Here is a 20,634-nt window from a genome sequence, read left to right as displayed (position 1 = left end):
GCCTAGAGCGACAACAACTGAGGCGCTCGATTCGGATGGACATTTCGGAATTATTTTTTAATTTAATGTTTACTTTTATATTGGATTTTAATCGCGTACATTAAAGTCAAACCTATATGATCTTTTATTGCACGTGTGAATAAAGAATTAAGCAGCACACATGTTTTTGTTAATTTAGTTTTCCCAATTATATACTTCAGCCAATATATATTTTTAATTTAGTATAGGATGTGGATACACATCCATTGAAAATGCACATCTAAACAAATATAATAAATTCAAGTGCAATGCAAGTTGACATTATTATCCGAGTTCAATGAGAGTTTTAGTATTCTCAGATTAAAAAAATATATGTTTATGCTAACTGTTTGAATATGCAATTGACTGGCATAAAACAATAGGTACTTGTGTAAATTGAAATCTCTTTATGTGTTTATGTTTAAAAGCTTACATAACTGGCATCTTAATTGATTATCTATGGCAATATCAAAATTCAACATCATGATGAGAGTAATAATAACACGGAGACTGTTGGGAAGAACCATTTATTGGAAATATTTGAACATAAATTTATTTAGAGTAGGAGGATGAGGCGTCTAAAAACTAAATAAATGCATTATTCATCAATATTACTTTTGAAAATGCAATGTAACTTCTGCTCATCTTTAATTCAGCGACAGACATTGAATATACAAGCACTGTAATTTAAACCCCTTTACGGGGATGAAGATATTTGGGACTGCACACACACATTTGAATTACGACATAATGCCATTATGACGTTAGCAACAACTTAAGAATTGTTCATGTATGGGATGCACAGTTTTGGAAATATGTTTAGAAAACAAACATCGTTTGAGAAAAAAACTTTTTAAGCATTTGACAAAACTGTACGCAATCGAGTGTTGTGATAAGTATAAAGCTACAAAATATTATTTCATTGTGCCACTTTTCGCGAAGGTATGTTACATGAATTTAAACAGCGTATTTTACCAATCAAATAATTCGATTAGAACGTCATTTTTTGAAGCCGAACAAATCTGCGAATGCAAACGCTAATTACAACGAAAAACGCCAATAGCTAACGAAGACCAGTGAAACATCACACATACTCATGGAAACCTTTCCATTTTTTTATATTAAACTATTGCAAAATACATATTAGATAATAATCAAACCATACATAGGGTGAAATGAATTGTGATTGTTTTGAGGGTTTCACTATTGGAGAAGATTTCGTTTTTACGTTAGGTGTCACCGTATGGGTTTTTATGTATTTAGCGACGGTGGGTTGTAGCCAATTCCCAATATGTGATAACCAGGGTGTTTACATAAACAACCTTGCAACGAACCAACTATATTTCAAATATATATTTATTTACGTGCTCCGTCAAATAGCTGATCACGGAATCATCAATTTTATAAATAACAAGGATAAGCAATATAATAAATGGTTTACACACAGATATGGTTTACCAACAGATATGGTTTACTAACAGATATGGTGAGCAAAGTAAAACATTACAACATTAAAATAGCAATAAGATATTATATTAAATAAACAATACAATATTTTATCAGACAAAAAACGCACATACATAAGCAAAATGAAATACAAAATATTAAACAGTTACTTGTGAAAGCTAATCTTAGAAATAATGATAAAGATATTTACCTGCAATGAACCAAATATATTTCAAATATATTTTTATTTACGTGCTCCGTCAAATAGCTGATCACGGAATGATCTAAAATGCGTCTTTTTGTCACCGCCATGTCGCAACGACACATTTTATTGGTTAAAATATTTAGATATCAGCTATTTCATAGGTTAACTGTAAAATTTACTCAGAACTAGTGTATGTGATAATGCACGAGTAATTTGTGAGCTTTAGTTAACGTGAACAATTGGGGATTCGTACTAATTTCTAATTGTAATTCACTAAAATAACTACTGCAGATCGAGGAATACGATTACTATACTCAATTAAGAATGCCGTTATCTTAACAAAGAATCGTAAAATAATTTATATACATCTACAAGTACATCTACGATACATTATACAAATGTATGTCCGGTGACGTTGGTTAAACGTGTGACCGGTTCGACTTGGTATTTACGTATGTTAAACGTGTGACAGGTTCGACTTGCCTCTACTTACTGTTGTTCCCGATCTTTATGATTCAACTGGAGCCAACCGTATCCGGAGATAACAGGTACATAAGTTTTGGTGAAGCAAATGAACTTATAAATAAGAAAACACAACGGCATGTTAATCACAAAAATAAATTTTATTTTATATTTAAACGCACTCGTAATGTCGTCCAAGAGTGGTACAAACATTATAAATAAATTTAAAAATCCCCTCCTAGTGGCAAAATACAAATGCTAGCCCATGCACACTATACGAACATGCTTTAAGTCCTGTTTTCCAAGTGCGAGGATCGTTTATATTTAACCAGAACCGATAAAATATGTTAATAAATAGATGTATCAATAATTATAACGGGCTAAATCGAATAACCGATTGTTTATATTTTCCACTGCAGACCTCAGCGTTTCTATTTGGTACACACATAATTGTCTTTCGTCGGTATTAAACTTTCACGGCGACTTAGCCTTAAGGCAAACTTAACATCTACAAATATCAGCGTTCAATGACACTCGATGGAAACAAGATTCCAGAAGTCAATCAATCTTACGAACATCAGTATCGATATGTTGTCCGAGCTGCCGAATTACCGAGAGACTTGCGTCTTCGCAGAAATGTTTGATGCTTTGATTGCATGAAGGAAATTAAGCATTACGACATAAGATGAGTCTGGGAAAACTTGACTTAATTAAGGCGTGTGAGAAAAATGTCGCCCCCAGATTAGCCTGTGCGGACGACACCGGCTAATCTGGGACGTCACTTCACGAACATGGGTTGAGTCCCGTTTCCCAGAGCAAGACTAAAAAATTTATCTCAGAATTTATCGTTGAATGTATACTTCATGTGTGGCGAATTTATCGTTGAATGTATACTTCATGTGTGGCGAATTTATCGTTGAATGTATACTTCATGTGTGGTGATACGACACAAAGACACTATTTTGTTTCACGGATCATTCCGACTAAGAGGACCCCGGAAGAGGACTCACCAGTCACGTAAAGTGTCGAATATATTATATATTTTTTATAAACAACTGGTAGCAAGATGCGTTGCAGATAATGGGTCATTAACCACATTTTAACTAACTCTTTTGACCTGTTACTTTTTCAGCTCAATTCATAATATCACTTTAATAAATTAATATGCAATCTTATTGATTTGTGACTTATACTATTTTACTTGTTTGAACATTACGAAATGATCCGTGAAACAAAATAAGTGTCTTTGTGTCGTATGAACGAATCTGCATAAAAAACAGTTAAGATTCACATTGTAAATCGAATCGTTCCTGTCGTCAGTTGCCAAAACGAAATTACGGTTAACATTCCAAAGCATTATATTTCTCTTACCGGGATATTTGTAAATATGTTGATGCTGCATTAACAAATATAAGTGTATATGAAGTGAAAACACCTAAAATAATCAACGGTTGCGATAGACACCTATAAACTGTTAGATGCCCATAATATCACTTTAACATTAGTTATTTTTTGTTGTTGCAGAATTTATATATGTCGTGCATTAATTTATAACATCAATCTTAACTTGTTATATCTAATTTTAATCTTAATTAGCATAAACTATATTGTTTCACATGTTTTTTATTAAATTAAACGCCTGAATTTTTTCGTCTACTGTCGTTTGCATATTTTTGCTACTGACGTTTGCCATTCCTAAACGTTTTACTGACGTTTGCCATATTTGTTTTCACCCTTTAAACGTTTATTTATTATCCGGTAGATATTTTTGTTTGTTTATGCATAGCATATGCAATATTTGTTCTTCCGGTAGAGCATAGACAGTTCTGTGATAGTTAATTTTCGAGAACACTGACTTTTTGTAATTTTACTACTGACGTTTGCTTCTTAAATGAAAATTTGCGCCGAAGTGTTCTCGAAAACCAGAGCAACACACAAAACGCGTGATATACCGATCGAAAGCTATATGCATGCCATATTGCATGCACTAGGTCGTATGAAAGTCAGAGGATGATCAGCAAAGATGTTGGAAAAAAACCTACCTTGCGCGGCTGTTTGTTGTCATAAAATGACTACTGACGTTGACTTTTGTGGTCACGTGACAGTTTTTGTTCATTCACATTGAGTCAAAAAATTATTATAGATTAATATCGACTTGGAATTCGAACAAATAATGTCTGTACATGCCGTACGGTTTTTTCAAAACTGTAATCAAGTTATGTTTATAGTCGCGGTGCCAGAATGTCGTTTTAAATTCCTTGTTTTCCGTTTGTCTATGATTTCCTTTTCGTTGAGGATCCTCATACTGCCATTTGTTATGTTCTTTAATGTTTGTGTTTAGCGTACATAAAAGGAAGGCAAAGTTCTTTTTCTTGTCGTATACTGATTGCGTGTGTAATATTTAATGATGTGACGAAACATAAATTCATTTAAATGACAAATGCGAAAATGTGTTAACATGTTTCTTTAAATTAAAGTATATTGTGGTCATAATGACACACGCAGATGTATTTAGATCATTATTTGACATGCATTTATATTTGAATCAAATGACACATACAGTTATACTGTTAGCATAGTGACACACACACACACATATATACACGCATGCACACACGCACGCACGCACGCACGCACGCACACACTTACAGACACAGATATATTTGGGATCATAATCACATACGCAATTTTGTTGGGATCATAAAGAAACATCCTGTTATACTGGGATCAAAATGAGACACTCAGGTATACTTGGATCATAATGGCACGAGCAGTTATATTGTGATCATAAGGAAACATACATTTGTATTGGGTACATAATGACACAGGCAGGTATACTAGAAAACCACTGCGAATCAGTTAAATGACATCTTTTGAACTCCAAACACGCAATGAACAAAAAAATCTTACATTAATTATATAAGGAGAACATTCATTGGAACCACCTATGGGTTATTATAATAGTTTCCATCACCTGAGGTGCGTGAAGTTGGCTCGCCGTTCGACGTTCGACATTAGTTCAACATTCCAATTACCGAATGTCGAGCTGGCTCGGCATTCCAGCTCGACATTCAGTTCGGCATTCGCATATAGTGTTGTATGCTTATTTTCGAATGTCGAGCTGGCTCGGCATCCAGTTCGGCATTCAGTTCGGCATTCGCATACAGTGTTGTATGCTTATTTTCGAATGTCGAGCTGGCTCGGCATTCCAACTCGACATTCAGTTCGGCATTCGCAAATAGTGTTGTATGCTTATTTTCGAATCGAGCTTGCTCGGCATTCCAGCTCGACATTCAGTTCGGCAATCGCATATAGTGGTGTATGCCTATTTTCGAATGTCGAGCTGGCTTCCATTCAGTTCGACATTCGTATATAGTGTTGTACAATTTTTTTTTTAAATGTCGAGCTGGCTCGGCATTCCAGCACGACATTGAGTTCGACATTCGGATATAGTGTTGTACAATAATTTTTTAATGACGAGCTGGCACGGCATTCCAGCTCGTCATTCAGTTCGACATTCGTATATAGTGTTGTACAATTTTTTGTTGAATGTCGAGCTGGCACGGCATTCCAGCTCGACATTCAGTTCGGCAATCGCATATAGTTTTTTATGCTTATTTTCGAATGTCGAGCTGGCTCGGCATTCCAGCTCGACATTCAGTTCGGCATTCGCATATATTGTTGTATGCTTATTTTCGAATATCGAGCTGGCTCGGCATTCCAGCTCGACATCCAGTTCGACATTCGGAGATAATGTTGTACAATAATTTCTGAATGACGAGCTGGCTCGGCATTCCAGCTCGACATTCAGTTCGACATTCGGAGAGAGAGTTGTACAATAATTTTTGAATGACGAGCTGGCTCGGCATTCCAGCTCGACATTCAGTTCGACATTCGGATATAGTGTTGTACAATAATTTTTGAATGACGCGCTGGCTCGGCATTCCAGCTCGACATTCAGTTCGACATTCGGAGAAAGTGTTGTACAATTTTTTTTAATAGCGAGCTGGCTCGGCATTCAAGCTCGACATTCAGTTCGGCATTCGCAAATAGTGTTGCATGCTTATTTGTGAATGTCGAGCTGGCTCGGCATTCCAGCTCGACATTCAGTTCGACATTCGGATATAGTGTTGCACAATATTTTTTGAATGTCGAGCTGGCTCTGCATTCCAGCTCGACATTCAGTTCGGCATTCGCAAAAAGTGTTGTATGCTTATTTTCGAATGTCGAGCTGGCTCGGCATTCCAGCTCGACATTCAGTTCGGCATTCGCATATATTGTTGTATGCTTATTTTCGAATATCGAGCTGGCTCGGCATTCCAGCTCGACATCCAGTTCGACATTCGGAGATAATGTTGTACAATAATTTCTGAATGACGAGCTGGCTCGGCATTCCAGCTCGACATTCAGTTCGACATTCGGAGAGAGAGTTGTACAATAATTTTTGAATGACGAGCTGGCTCGGCATTCCAGCTCGACATTCAGTTCGACATTCGGATATAGTGTTGTACAATAATTTTTGAATGACGCGCTGGCTCGGCATTCCAGCTCGACATTCAGTTCGACATTCGGAGAAAGTGTTGTACAATTTTTTTTAATAGCGAGCTGGCTCGGCATTCAAGCTCGACATTCAGTTCGGCATTCGCAAATAGTGTTGCATGCTTATTTGTGAATGTCGAGCTGGCTCGGCATTCCAGCTCGACATTCAGTTCGACATTCGGATATAGTGTTGCACAATATTTTTTGAATGTCGAGCTGGCTCTGCATTCCAGCTCGACATTCAGTTCGGCATTCGCAAAAAGTGTTGTATGCTTATTTTCGAATGTCGAGCTGGCTCGGCATTCCAGCTCGACATTCAGTTCGGCATTCGCATATATTGTTGTATGCTTATTTTCGAATGTTGAGCTGGCTCGGCATTCCAGCTCGACATTCAGTTCGACATTCGGAGATAGTGTTGAACAATACTTTTTGAATGACGAGCTGGTTCGGCATTCCAGCTCGACATTCAGTTCGACAATCGTATATAGTGTTGTACAATAATTTTTGAATGACGAGCTGGCTCGGCATTCCAGCTCGACATTCAGTTCGACATTCGGAGATAGTGTTGTACAATAATTTTTGAATGACGAGCTGGCTCGGCATTCCAGCTCGACATTAAGTTCGACATTCGGAGAACGTGTTCTACAATAATTTTTGAATGACGAGCTGGCTCGGCATTCCAGCTTGACATTAAGTTCGACATTCGGAGAACGTGTTCTGCAATAATTTTTGAATGACGAGCTGGCTCGGCATTCCAGCCCGACATTCAGTTCGACATTCGGATATACTTTTGTAAATTTTTTATAATGGCGAGCTGGCTCGGCATTCCAGCTCGACATTCAGTTCGACATTCGGATATAGTGTTGTAAAATAATTTTTGAAAGACGAGCTAGCTCGGCATTCCAGCTCGACATTCAGTTCGGCATTCGCATATAGTGTTGTATGCTTATTTTCGAATGTCGAGCTGGCTCGGCATTCCAGCTCGACATTCAGTTCGACATTCGGATATAGTGTTGTACAATGTTTTTTGAATGTCGAGCTGGCTCGGCATTCCAGCTCGACATTCAGTTCGGCATTCGCAAATAGTGTTGTATGCTTATTTTCGAATGTCGAGCTGGCTCGGCATTCCAGCTCGACATTCAGTTCGGCATTCGCATATAGTGTTGTATGCTTATTTTCGAATGTCGAGCTGGCTCGGCATTCCAGCTCGACATTCAGTTTGACATTCGGAGATAGTGTTGAACAATACTTTTTGAATGACGAGCTGGTTCGGCATTCCAGCTCGACATCCAGTTCGACATTCGCATATAGTGTTGTACAATATTTTTTGAATGACGAGCTGGCTGGGCATTCCAGCTCGACATTCAGTTCGACATTCGGATATAGTGTTCGGAGAAAGTAATGTACAAAATCTATACACTGAACGAAAGATATATATATATATATATATATGGCGACCGAGGTCAGAGAGGTCAACTAGTGGAGTTGTGTGTGAATGTCATAGTTCATTTACCGGTCATCGCTGCCTCTTTCACGACTACCTTATGTGCTGACCACCCCAGTGACCTTCCAGGGGAAAATAATTTAATTTTGAACCAAAGTAGGTCAAATTTATCCAATTTTCGCAGAAGATTCATTATTATACACCAGTCCACGGTTGCCAATTAGACTATATCGTTCACTGCTATAAAAAAGGAGAAATATTTTACAATCATAAAAAATGAAAATCATATTAGATCCATTATAATATAAAATAGATAAATGTGATTAGGTGTATCTTTCATTAAGTGTATAGATTTTGACCTATTATAACCATAATTAGTATTAGTCATCATCATCATTAACTCCAGCATCATATTAATCACCAACATCAACATAACCATCAATATCATCATTGCCATTATTATCACCACTATTAGTATTATCATTATTATAATTATTACCATTTTTGATTTTTTTGTCTATAGTTTGTTTACTAAATTGGCGAGGGACGACCGATGGACGGCCGACGGTTGGACGAGGGACGATCGATGGACGTCCGATGGTTAAAAGAGGGCCGACATATGGACGGCCGTCGGTTATCCATCGGTCGGCCCTCGCCCAACAGTCGGTCGTCCATCGGTTGTCCATCGGTCGTCCACCGGTCGTCCCTCGTTCAACCGTTGTTCCTCCATATGACGTCCCTCGCCCAACCGTCGGTCGTCCATAGGTCGTCTATCGGTCGTCCATCAGTCGTCCAACGGTCGACTATCGGTCGTCAATCGGTCGTCCCTCGTCCAACCGTCGTTCGTCCATATGTCGTCCCTCGCACAACCGTCGGTCGTCCATCGGTCGTCCCTCGTCGATCGGTCGTCCATCGGTCGTTCCTCGTCCAATTGTTGCCCGTTCATCGGTGGTCCATTATCTGCCCTTGTCCGTCCGTCGGTTGTCCATCGGTCGTCTCTTATCCATCTGTCGGTCGTCCATCGGTTATCCCTCGTCCAACAGTCGTTCGTCCATATGTCGTCCCTCGCCCAACCTTCGGTCGTCCATCGGTCGTCCATCGATCGTCCTTCGTCGGTCGGTCGTCTATCGGTCGTCCCTCGTTACACTGTTGGCCGTCCATCGGTCGTCCATTGACTGCCAATGTCCGTCCGTCTGTCGTCCATCGGTCGTCCCTTATCTATCTGCCGGTCGTACATCGGTTATCCTTCTCCCGTCCGTCGGTCATCGGTTGGTCGTCCATCGGTCAGCTCGACATTTAAAAATTATTGTACAATACTATATGCGAATGCCGAACTGAATGTCGAGCTGGGATGCCGAGCCAGCTCGACATTCGAAAATATGCATTCTACACTATATGCGAATGCCGAACTGAATGTCGAGCTGGAATGCCGAGCCAGCTCGTCATTCAAAAATTATTGTACAACACTATCTCCGAATGTCGAACTGAATGTCGAGCTGGAATGCCGAGCCAGCTCGTCATTCAAAAATTATTGTACAACACTATATGCGAATGTTGAACTGAATGTCGAGCTGGAATGCCGAGTCAGCTCGACATTCGAAAAAAAAGCATACAATACTATCTCCGAATGTCGAACTGAATGTCGAGCTGGAATGCCGAGCCAGCTCGTCATTCAAAAAATATTGTACAACACTATATCCGAATGTCGAACTGAATGTCGAGCTGGATGTCGAACCAGCTCGACCATAAAAAAAAAAGTGTACAACACTGTATCCGAATGTCGAACTGAATGTCAAGCTGGAATGCCGAGCCAGCTTGACATTCGAAAATAAGCATACAACACTATATGCGAATGCCGAACTGAATGTCGAGCTGCAATGCCGAGCCAGCTCGACATTCGAAAATAAGCATACAACACTATATGCGAATGCCGAACTGAATGTCGAGCTGGAATGCCGAGCCAGCTCGTCATTAAAAAATAAGCATACAACACTATATCCGAATGTCGAACTGAATGTCGAGCTGGAATGCCGAGCCAGCAACACTGAATTTCCATTCAAATTATGAACATCAAGTTTCATTTCATACGGATCATCTACGAACATTAGACATCGCAATTAGGAGTCAAAGTGTCAGGCTGTTATTCGGCGCTAGATATGACATTTCATTTGGCGATGGGATGATGGGGAAGTCTCTAATTTCCCCGGTTTATTACGGCAGTTCCCAATATTGTGTTTTGATTTCCTGTCTTTGTGGATGCCAGAATAAAATGATCGATGGGTCCTTACCGCGGCATGTTAAGAGGTTTTGGTCGGTTATTTGGCGTCATTGACGGTGAATGTAGAGATAAGTCTCGTTCTGGGAATTTCGGCTGAATGCATGTGCGTTAAGTGTCTGCACAGATTAGCCGGTGAACTCCGCACAGGCTAATCAATAATGGAACTTTCCGGCAGTATTTTTCCTTTAAAGAAGTCCAGTTAAGTCGGAAAATGTCGTCCCTTATTAGCCTGGATTGCATAGGTTTTACTAGAACGACACTTTACGCCCATGCATTAAACCCCATTGAGCACCGCTCAATTGTTAACATGATTTCGGATCGAATCAGTTACTACTGATGTTTTTTATTGATATAGTTGTTGGTATAAGATAACCACTGTAAACTTTCTATGCAGGAATGATCGACATATATTGCAATCGATCAACACAACTTTGACTTAACTTCTGCTTATTATTATTGCGTTAATGTCCTGTTTTACTATATGTTTTCATTGAAATGTGTTTTCGTAACCTCAGATGATGTAAGCCGAGACCTGGCCTAAAATATAAAAATGAAGTCGTTTTTATATAGTACAAAATACTTCATTGTGTTCTTAAATGACATTGGTATAAGCAAATATTTACTCAAATGCGAAGGTAAATGACAAATAATTAATTAGGTTTATTTGAAACATGACAAGAGAGTTATATTGCAATGAATTCGGTTAAAAATTCATTCATGACACTATGAATGAAATAAAATGCATTGAGTGAATTGACTACAAATTGGAGGATTACGGGTTCGAATTCGGCCCGGTCACATACTTTGCATGGGGATTTATTATGAATATTTGTATCGCATTCCTGCCGCGCTAAATGAAATCGGGGTTTAATGCGTGAATGTACAGTATTGTCACAGATTTGCCTGTGAAGTTCAACAAGTTACACCTCGAGGCCACTTTCAGACTCAACTGGGTTTTCGCTAAGAAAATACTTTCTTTAAACAAAACACACCATACAGGCGGAAAGTGGCGTCCCTGAACGACAATTAACGCACATTACTTAAGTCCGATTTTCCCAGAACGAAGCTCATTTCATGTAAGTAATAATTAGGTGCGGTGTAGCCGACCAGGGTAGAAATTCCGAAAAATCAAACCATGGACCCAAATGACCAATATGCCAATCATAGCTTTTATCGTACTTGTCTTGGTAAGAAAAAAAACACACATTTCGCCAAATGTTAAAAACGAAAAGGAACGTTCGAGATACATGTCATGTTTGCATTGTATTCCTTATGTTTCGTTTCTTTGTTTTTATTTGTGTTTCCCCTAATTCAGAATTTATTTTAATAAAAGCAGACAATATTACTTTTAATATATATTTTATTAGTTTTTTTTGTTCCCTTTTGCCAACTAACCGTCGTCTAAACAAATACATGTAATAGCGAACAACATCATCGTACCGGTACGATATGGAATCGTTTAGTGAAATGCCTGAGCTCGACCTACATCTTAAAGTGTGTGTTCGTACACATATGTATGTAATAGCGTATATTTCTTGACCAATCTAGGATTCTAATATGAGCATACAAATCTTGGAGCAAAAAAGCAGTTCAGAAATTGCTTTACTTGTTGACGTAGATATCGTCATCGTAAATAGGACAGTAGCTAAATAAGATCGGACAAGCCTCCCACCGATTTGCCCTAAATTATGTCAACTCTACTCATACGTGTGAAAAGAAAAACATTCCGTTCTACCAGCTTGATTTTTAATAACTGCGACCTGTTTTGTACAAACAAGGTCTTTCAGGACAGATTGGATGATAACATAATTACGAAGTCTAGTGTCTAAGAGCCGGTCCAGTGTCATTTTTCTAAATGTTGTCTTCTCTTTAGAAATTATTAGTTGATATTAAAGCAATACACAACAGTTTTGTTCGTGAACTCGTCCCAAGTAATTTCGCACCAAAAAATAACAAATATCCATAGGAGTAATAATTAATATCTCGCTTTTGCGGCCCGCTTTTCGTTCAAGCATTCATTCTGGCAGCTTTGCGGGAGAGACAGGTCTTTGTTTGATGGGGCTCCTTTCAGGAATTGGGGTAATTGTTAAAGGAAAGTATAAAATGCGAGTCCTTCGAAAAGACTCAGTACTCGGTGACAAAACTTAGGAGTCTTATCATCAGCAAGTTCAACTTAGCGAAGAGGTAAGTCTTTTAGATTTGATGATGTGTTGCTCATTTAAATTGATTAAGTTAATATAATTGTATATTTTGCAGGGGTTGTTATAAGTCAATTTTAAGTTTAAGTTTTAGATTTCATGATGTGTTTGCTTATTAAAATTGATTTAGTTGATATAATTATATACTTGTGCAGGAGTTGTTTAAAGCCAATTTCAATTTTAAGTTTAAAACGGCATACGGCATTTTATTTTCGAAACATATCGATATCATTTTAAATACATGTTGTTTTTATCAATAAATTGCTATAAAGTGTTTGTTTCTTTTTTAAATTTAATTTAAAAAAAGCAAGTATATTCTTTTTTTAATTATGAAGTCTATTGTTTAGGTTATTTTTTCCGCTGAATTTATTCGTTAAGTTTTTATTAACAAAGTGTAAAATGTATTTACATTGAGCCCTAGTCAATGACAATTAGAACATTAATAGGCCTCGCTGAATGAAATCTGGGCTAAATGCATGTTGATAAAGTGCAGTCTGCACTGTCTAATCAGGGGGACACTTTCCGTCTTAGCAAGACTTGGCTTATTGCATGTTGATAAAGTGCAGTCCGCACTGCCTTATCAGGGATGACACTTTCTGTCTTAACAAGGGACTGCGTTAGAAAAACAACATGAAAGCTAGAAGTGCTATACCTGATGAGCCTGTGGGGACTGCACAGGCTAATCTGGGATGACACTTTGCGCACATGCATTAAGCCCAGATTTAAGAGACAGAGGCTAGAATTGCTAAGGTGTGTTGTAATTCCTACGTTTCGCCTACTATGACCTGTCAATGGCAAACAACAGCAATTTTAACCCATTTATGCCTAGTGGACTCCCCCATCCTTCTAAATTGGATCAATTTATTTCCAAACTTTGGAATGACTATTATATTTATTTCTATATTTGGAATATTTCTTCCAGAAATTCCATTAAGCAAACAGCGCAGACCCTTATGAGACGCCGCATCATGCGGCGTCTCATCTGGGTCTACGCTGTTTGCCAAGGCATTTTTTCTAGACGCTAGGAATAAATGGGTTAAACTACCGAACTACTAGAATCAATGGCTCTAAGAAGTTTTCCTTTTTATTTTCAACCAAATATTGTTTCTATAAATCAAAGCATTCAGCCAGTTCCACAAAAATAACACAAAATCGGCTGTTGTTATTGTTGTTGTTGTTGCTGCTGTTTTTGTTGTTGTTGTTGTTGATTTTCATTTAAATAATGCTGCACATGTGACATTAAAATGTGCATGAAGTACCATACATACCAGTATATACATGCACACTGTTGAATACGGAACTGTTGTAATGTAGAGTTTTCATTGCACCTCTCCAATGGGGGGTTTGTATTGATGATCTCTATTTTATTGTTTTGGCAAGTACATACCAAAGACATTTCTTAGTACAAAATATTAATACTGAGCTTAAACGATCTATTTTGTCATTGTACAGTATACTTTTATTCTATGAACGCTCACTTCGCTGGTTGAGATAACGTCGCTGTCGATCTCAAACCTCGTAGCTACAAAATGCCAACTTTTCAGGAGAAAGAAAAAACAGTCTCATTTTTTTATAATGATGTTTTAGAAATTGAAATTCTGTAAAAATACCAAACAAATGAAGCTGCAAAATACGGTATAAGCCGTAGACGCGTAAGTCATACTGATAAGTCATACTGACAGTCAGACATGGTAGCTACGATATTTTGTCACCACAGTTTTGTCATTTTTATGAGGTACGACAATTCGTCCTGATAGGAAACCTCGTAGTTGCAAATAACAAAAATTATAAAAACGTTTTTGTCAAATTTGTCCAAACGAAACGACGTACCTATAGGTGAAATGGCGTCGCTACGACTTTTCACCGGGAAAAAAGCCAACAATCATTCTACAACATTTCGTCACGTGGCTTTTCCAAGGGCTCTGATTGGCGTAGAGCTATGAGATATAGCACAAAACATGCGCCAGACTTAATATTCGGAAAAGACGAAAAAAATATTTTGAAAATTTTGGAGCTACGAGGTTTGAGAACAACAGCAACGATAATATCTTATCTAATTATACAATGCACATCAACATTAAACCACCGCGATGTAGCACAAATATGATGACCGACCTTAACATTCAACAGTGTGGTTTCCTAGAGGGCCTTGGTTGTCTGATGACGTCATTCACGTTACGCGAAAGTGTTTATTTTGCACGTGAACATGGATCAAAGCTATACGTGTGCTACCTGGATGGGAGACAAGCGTTCGATAAAGTGTGGCATGACGGCCTCTTTTACAAGCTCCGAACAAAAATAGACAACACTTCACTGCTCGCATTCATGTAATTATACTCGAACATGACTAGTTGTGTGAAAAATCGTGGCTATACATCGAAATGGTTCCCTGTTCGTCAGAGAACCCGCCAAGGCGGGAAAAGTTCACCGATCTGCTATCTTGTATATATTAATGGTTTAATCAATGCTCTTGAACATTCTGGCCTAGGTTTCTGTATGTACGGATTGAATGTGAACAGTCCTACAGTAGCAGACGACATGATTCTTATTGCATTTTCAAAGCACGCACTTGATAGCATGATGAAATTATGCTATGACTATTCGTGCAAATGGCGCTTTGAATACAATCCATCAAAATGTGCAGTTATAGTATTCAACGAACAGCGATGCAGTCGACCGGAACATTGCGGATTTAATCCTGCCGAACTTAATCCTATAACACTTCGAAAAATATATGTTAATGTGGTTTTGCCCAAAGCTTTATACGGCTCGCCGCTATGGTGCAATTATTCTAATAGTGACATAATGCAACTTGAAGTTTCCCATAGAAGATGTGTTAAACAAATTCTTAACGTCGGTAGGAACACAAACACCGATGTTGCATTGTCATGTTTAAACATTGAATCCGCGGAAGAACTGATAGACTTTGAGAAACTTTAGTTTTTTGGGCAACTGTGCCGGCTTCCAGTGAGATTTTTGGCCAAGAAAGTGTTCATCCATAGACTAGTACGATATTGCTTAGGGTGCGTGAATATGCAAGGGCTGATTCCTGACATCTACAGACTTTTACAAAAGTACAGTTTGTTGCCTACCCTAGAAACGTACCTGGAACGTGGTGTATTCCCCGGAAAGATATCATGGAAACGGACAATCAAAAACAGTTTTAGAATGGCAAACAGACAAAGACGCTCACCGCTTACCGCCATCGTCATTTGTAAGACTTCACCTTCACTCGCTGTGATAATCCATAAGTCAACGAAGATTCTAAGTATGGCGATGTCGAGGCAGTTTGCAAGTAAATGTGCAATTTGTAATAAGTTCACCGACAGTATTGTGAACCATACTCTCTGGTTTTGCGATAAAACGGAATCCAAAAGGAATAATCTTATTGGTGAATTGTACAAAGTGACTGGGCACTGCAAATTTATGCAAATTATGATTCTTCCAGTAATGGCAATGAGTAGACATCTAGTGTGTCTTGCATTAACAGTAACTGAAGATGACCTCTTTAGACATTTCGTTTTACTCAAACTCATATGTGATTTGTTTTAACTTGATAATGATACATTCGCTTGAAATCGACTTTAATGTCTCTTTGTAATGGTATGAAATTAACAGGATAAAATTGTCAATATATTATTGATAACCTAATTTTAGCTTAAATTTTCGTTTTCGTTTAAGGTAAAGTATATTATGTTATCAATAACAAAAAAATAGTGGGGTAATCGAATACTTGATGTTTATTTATCTACTATTTGGTATTAGATAAATAACTTCTTATGAGAAAATAGCTTTATAAGTTAACAAATAATACACCAACTTTCGCTTTCGACTTTGGTATGTGATATTGTAAACTTAACAACAGGTAAAATGATATCATTAGGTTCTTATTCTGTATATTTATTCATGATTTCATGTTTTGTAAATCATGCCACCCTTGCTTTGTTAAACATGGTTTGTGATTATTTGTGATTATTGTATAACTATGTTGTTCGAATCTTCGACATCGGAGGAAATAAAGAATAAAGGCTAAATGACGGATAAAAAAACGGATAATTTATGTAAAAAAAGCAACCGATTTACAAACAATTTCTTGTATTTGTTCACAAAAGTATTTTTGTAAATTGCTTTTGCTGATGTACAAAAAAAACAACAAAAAAACAAAGAAATCTTAAATCCATGGTACATAAGATTTAACGCAATAATTTGATGTTAATATGTTTTGTTTATTATGCACACATGAGACTTTGATCTAGGTAACTATTTTTTGAATTTCTTGTACGGCTTATTGTTTACAACGAATAGTTAAGTGGTTATCGTTTAATAATATAACTATCATTAACTACCATTTTTTTTAGCATTTATTCAAATGTTATGTTAATAAAATTTCAATAAAAATATTTTACGCGTTCAATAATCGCATATTTAATTTGAATTTCAACGAAAATATAATTATCGCAGGAATTGAATGATGACTAGTGGGTGTGTGCGCGCTAAAATGGAGGTATTGCCTACGGCATGTACAATAGTAAGAAAGTCCTATTGTACATGATTGAAATGTGATCTTTAATCATCTGAGCTTAAAATTGGGAAAAACGAAAAAGGTCGTGCTTACCACGTTCACCTGTGAACATTAATTTACAATCAAAGTCGCGTCGTGTTGTGGTGCGTGATAGGGGTTCTCTAATTTGCACATAATCCTAACGAACAACTTTCATAATATTTTGCAGATCAGAATGCGTTGCCTTTTCGTATTGTGTGTGATCGGTCTTGCCATGAGCGTGTCCGCCAAGGCCACCGGCGACGCCTCAAAGGCGCCCGCCGGAGATGCGCCTGCAGTTGAGGCTCCCGCAGTGGATTCTGGGAAGGGGACCGCGGCTCCCACAGACGCCGCCGAAGCCAAATCAGCCAACGGCAACGCTTACGCATGTACGTATTTATTGGATGCTATATATTACACCACTGGTGTTCTTATTACATACATATATTTATTTTGTTCATATATTTAAGTCGAAGGTTCTGTATCATCATGGTGGATGTAATGGTGTATTGTCAGAGGACCGCATTTTAAAGGGGCCTTTTCACAGATTTTGGCATGTATTGAAGCTTTTCATTCAATGCTTTATATTGATAAATTTAAACCTTGGACCTAAAATTCTCAAGTAAAAAAAACAAAATACAATTTAAAAATGGTAAAAAGTAACCCACAACTGGACTCGAACCACTGACCCCTGGAGTCCTGGAGTAAAATGTCTCGCGCTTAGACCACTCGATCGTCCGTGCTGACGCTATGACGCTGTGTATTTTTTACATATATAAGCAATCCTCGTAGTTTCCCAAAATATAACGACAACAACAGAACTACAAATTATTAAATCGTTTCGCGTTTCAACGCTTTATAATTTTCAGGTTTTTAAGTCGTCAAAAGTTGCATGTAATGGATATTTTAGAGCATGATACAGTATTACTATTTCATCACAAATATCATAACTAAAACGAAAATTTGCGAATCCGAAACAACTTTTTTGTAATTTTGTCAATTTACCAAAACGTGAAGAGGCCCCTTAAAGTTACATGGTGGCACAATTTTGTGTGAGTGAGCGCTTATTTCTGCTTATGCGTAACCGTTTATCTGCCCTGAATCGCTTATTGTATTATCAATGAATAGTGGTTTTTAAATTTTTCTCCATATACAAAGCAGCATCACTATGAACACTGTATACGCTCTTTACAATAAGAAAACCTTTTGCGGAACAAAATACCAAAACCATCACCATTTCTACCATAACTACCGGTACTATTACGTTGTTCCTATTCATTTAAGTTAATTATTTAAAGTACTGCGTTTACTATTCCAGGTTGCTAAAGTTGTATTTAAATAAAAATGTTAAAAAAAATAGCCGATAGTTTATTATATTTAGACGGAAAGAACAAGAAGCCGAAATGCAAGGGACTGTGCCCCGAATCGACCCTTCAGATCTGTGTCAACGTAGACGCTGCCGACACCGCCAAAGTAAGCGCCCTGATGAGTCTGATGAACGGGGACGCCGCAGTTGAAGCTGCAATAACTGTTGCTGCCGCAGACGAGACGAAGGCTGACAAAACTGCATCCGGTTCCGGCAAATCCGCCAGCGAGGAGAGTGGCTCGAACTCGGGCACCAACGACAACAACTGAGGCGCTCGACTCGGACGAAAAAAAATCTAACATTTTTATTTTTTTCAGTTCTTTTAATTTTAAAGTTCACTTTTTAATCGCACACATCACAGTGAAACCTATGTATTTTCAGAGACGTAGATAACGTTATCTACGTCTCTGGTATTTTTTAATCAAATATGAATAAAGAATTTAGCAGCAAACATTTCTTTATGAATAGACTTTTCCTCGCTTAGACTTTCGCCTTAATGGTATCATTCAAACTTCCAGTTGCTACATTTCCGATGACTTATTTCAATAATGCCCGGTAATAAAAGAAATTCCGTGAATAGGTTTTAAGGTTCCCCTTCTATTACGTGAAAACATGTATATCGAGAGCAATTAGAATAAATAGAGAATATTTGTTCATGTCAGTGTAAGATCGTTTGTTATTTCACGAGTGATCATAGAAAATATTGTTCTATGATAGCGAGTGAAATAACAAACGATCTGCATGAACAAATTTTCTGTTTCGGTTATGCCTCTTTTTCCAGAAAATGATTAACAGCTGTTTCCCTTTCTCTCGAGGCGTGCCTCAATATATTTCAATACACAAAATGACGTCATTATACCAGCGAATTTCTCCGGTTCAACTATTGTACAATATAAATAAACGGTGAACAAAACATTAGATAAAAAGAAAAATTGTTGGATTTGATGGAATATCGTTTTTAATTCACTCGTGATCATAAAAAAAATATATATAAATCTTGAAGTAAATCTTGATATAATAATCTAAAAATAGAAAAAGTAGTTGCGAAAATGTGTTATTTTCACCAGTAAACATAACAACTTGTTTATACTTACTGCTGTTATTTCACTGCAGAAATGTAATATGGTATCATAAGGTATAAAAGAATACAGTTTACTAGCTACACAGCCATTAAATACCTGTAACTTAGCGGTCAATTATCAAGTTAAAAGACTTGACATACATACGAGTCGCGCACTGTGAAAACGGGACTTCATTTTATTAAAAAATGTCGCAGATAAGCTTGTGCGCCTTCAGCTGTGATTGAAGTTTTCTTTAAAAAAAGTCTCTTCTTAGCAAAAATACAGTAAAGGAGGAAAGTGTCGCACCGGATAAGCCTGTGTGGACTGCACCGTCTAATCCGGGGCGACACTTTACGAACATGCATACGCCCCGTTTTCCCAGACAAACTCGTATAATTATGTCATACACGTAAACTCTGTCTGTATATGTTACTTAAAGTTCCATTCAGAATACTGTTTTGTTACATATCTCGCACATTCACAGTCCAATAAAGATGGGAAAAGAGGCTGCGATATGAATCTAATCACCAGAGTTATTGTACATGAACACTAATTAGAGTGGGCAATTTTAAAGAGACTTGTTTTCAGTTTGGAAAATATGCATATGAGCCGTGCTCTGTGAAAAGGGGTTTTAATGCATGTGCGTAAAGTGTTGTCCCAGATAAACCTGTGCAGTCCGCACAGGCTAATCATTGACTACACTTTCCGCCTAAAAAGGATTATAATTAAGAAGAGACTTTCATTAAACAGAAAATATCATAAAATATCTTAAAAGCGGAAAGTGTCGTTCCTGATTAGCCTGTTTCTTATTTATGAAAATTAAGTTCACGAGTGTAAAATACGGATCAGAACATCAATGGGCGTCTGATAGTGATTATCTGCAGTCTAAAGAATGCAATTTTCCGAGCCTTAGTACTGAATGGAGCCTAAATGGAGCTTTTACAGAGTTTGGCATTTATTGAAGTTTGTCATTAAATGCTTTATATTGATAAATGTAAACATTGTATCTAAAAAGCTCCAGTAAAAAAACAAGAATAAAATTAAAGGAAGAAAAATGTAACCCTCAACAGGGCTCGA

The 20,634-nt window shown here is 37.5% G+C and overlaps 1 protein-coding gene across 1 annotated transcript; it reads left to right on the top strand.

The window, feature by feature from the left end:
• The first annotated feature begins 12,523 nt into the window (after positions 1–12,523).
• On the top strand, positions 12,524–18,947 carry LOC127838800 (uncharacterized). The gene is made up of 3 exons (XM_052366798.1): positions 12,524–12,576; positions 17,321–17,519; positions 18,512–18,947. Exons 2-3 carry the CDS (start codon positions 17,327–17,329, stop codon positions 18,763–18,765), a joined length of 447 nt encoding a protein of 148 aa, XP_052222758.1. The 5' UTR covers positions 12,524–12,576; positions 17,321–17,326; the 3' UTR covers positions 18,766–18,947.
• Positions 18,948–20,634: the final 1,687 nt, after the last annotated feature.

The sequence above is a fragment of the Dreissena polymorpha genome, chromosome 7 (genome assembly GCF_020536995.1).
Source record: "Dreissena polymorpha isolate Duluth1 chromosome 7, UMN_Dpol_1.0, whole genome shotgun sequence".
In the NCBI taxonomy this organism is placed as follows: domain Eukaryota; kingdom Metazoa; phylum Mollusca; class Bivalvia; order Myida; family Dreissenidae; genus Dreissena; species Dreissena polymorpha.
This window is presented reverse-complemented; position numbering and strand designations above follow the sequence as displayed.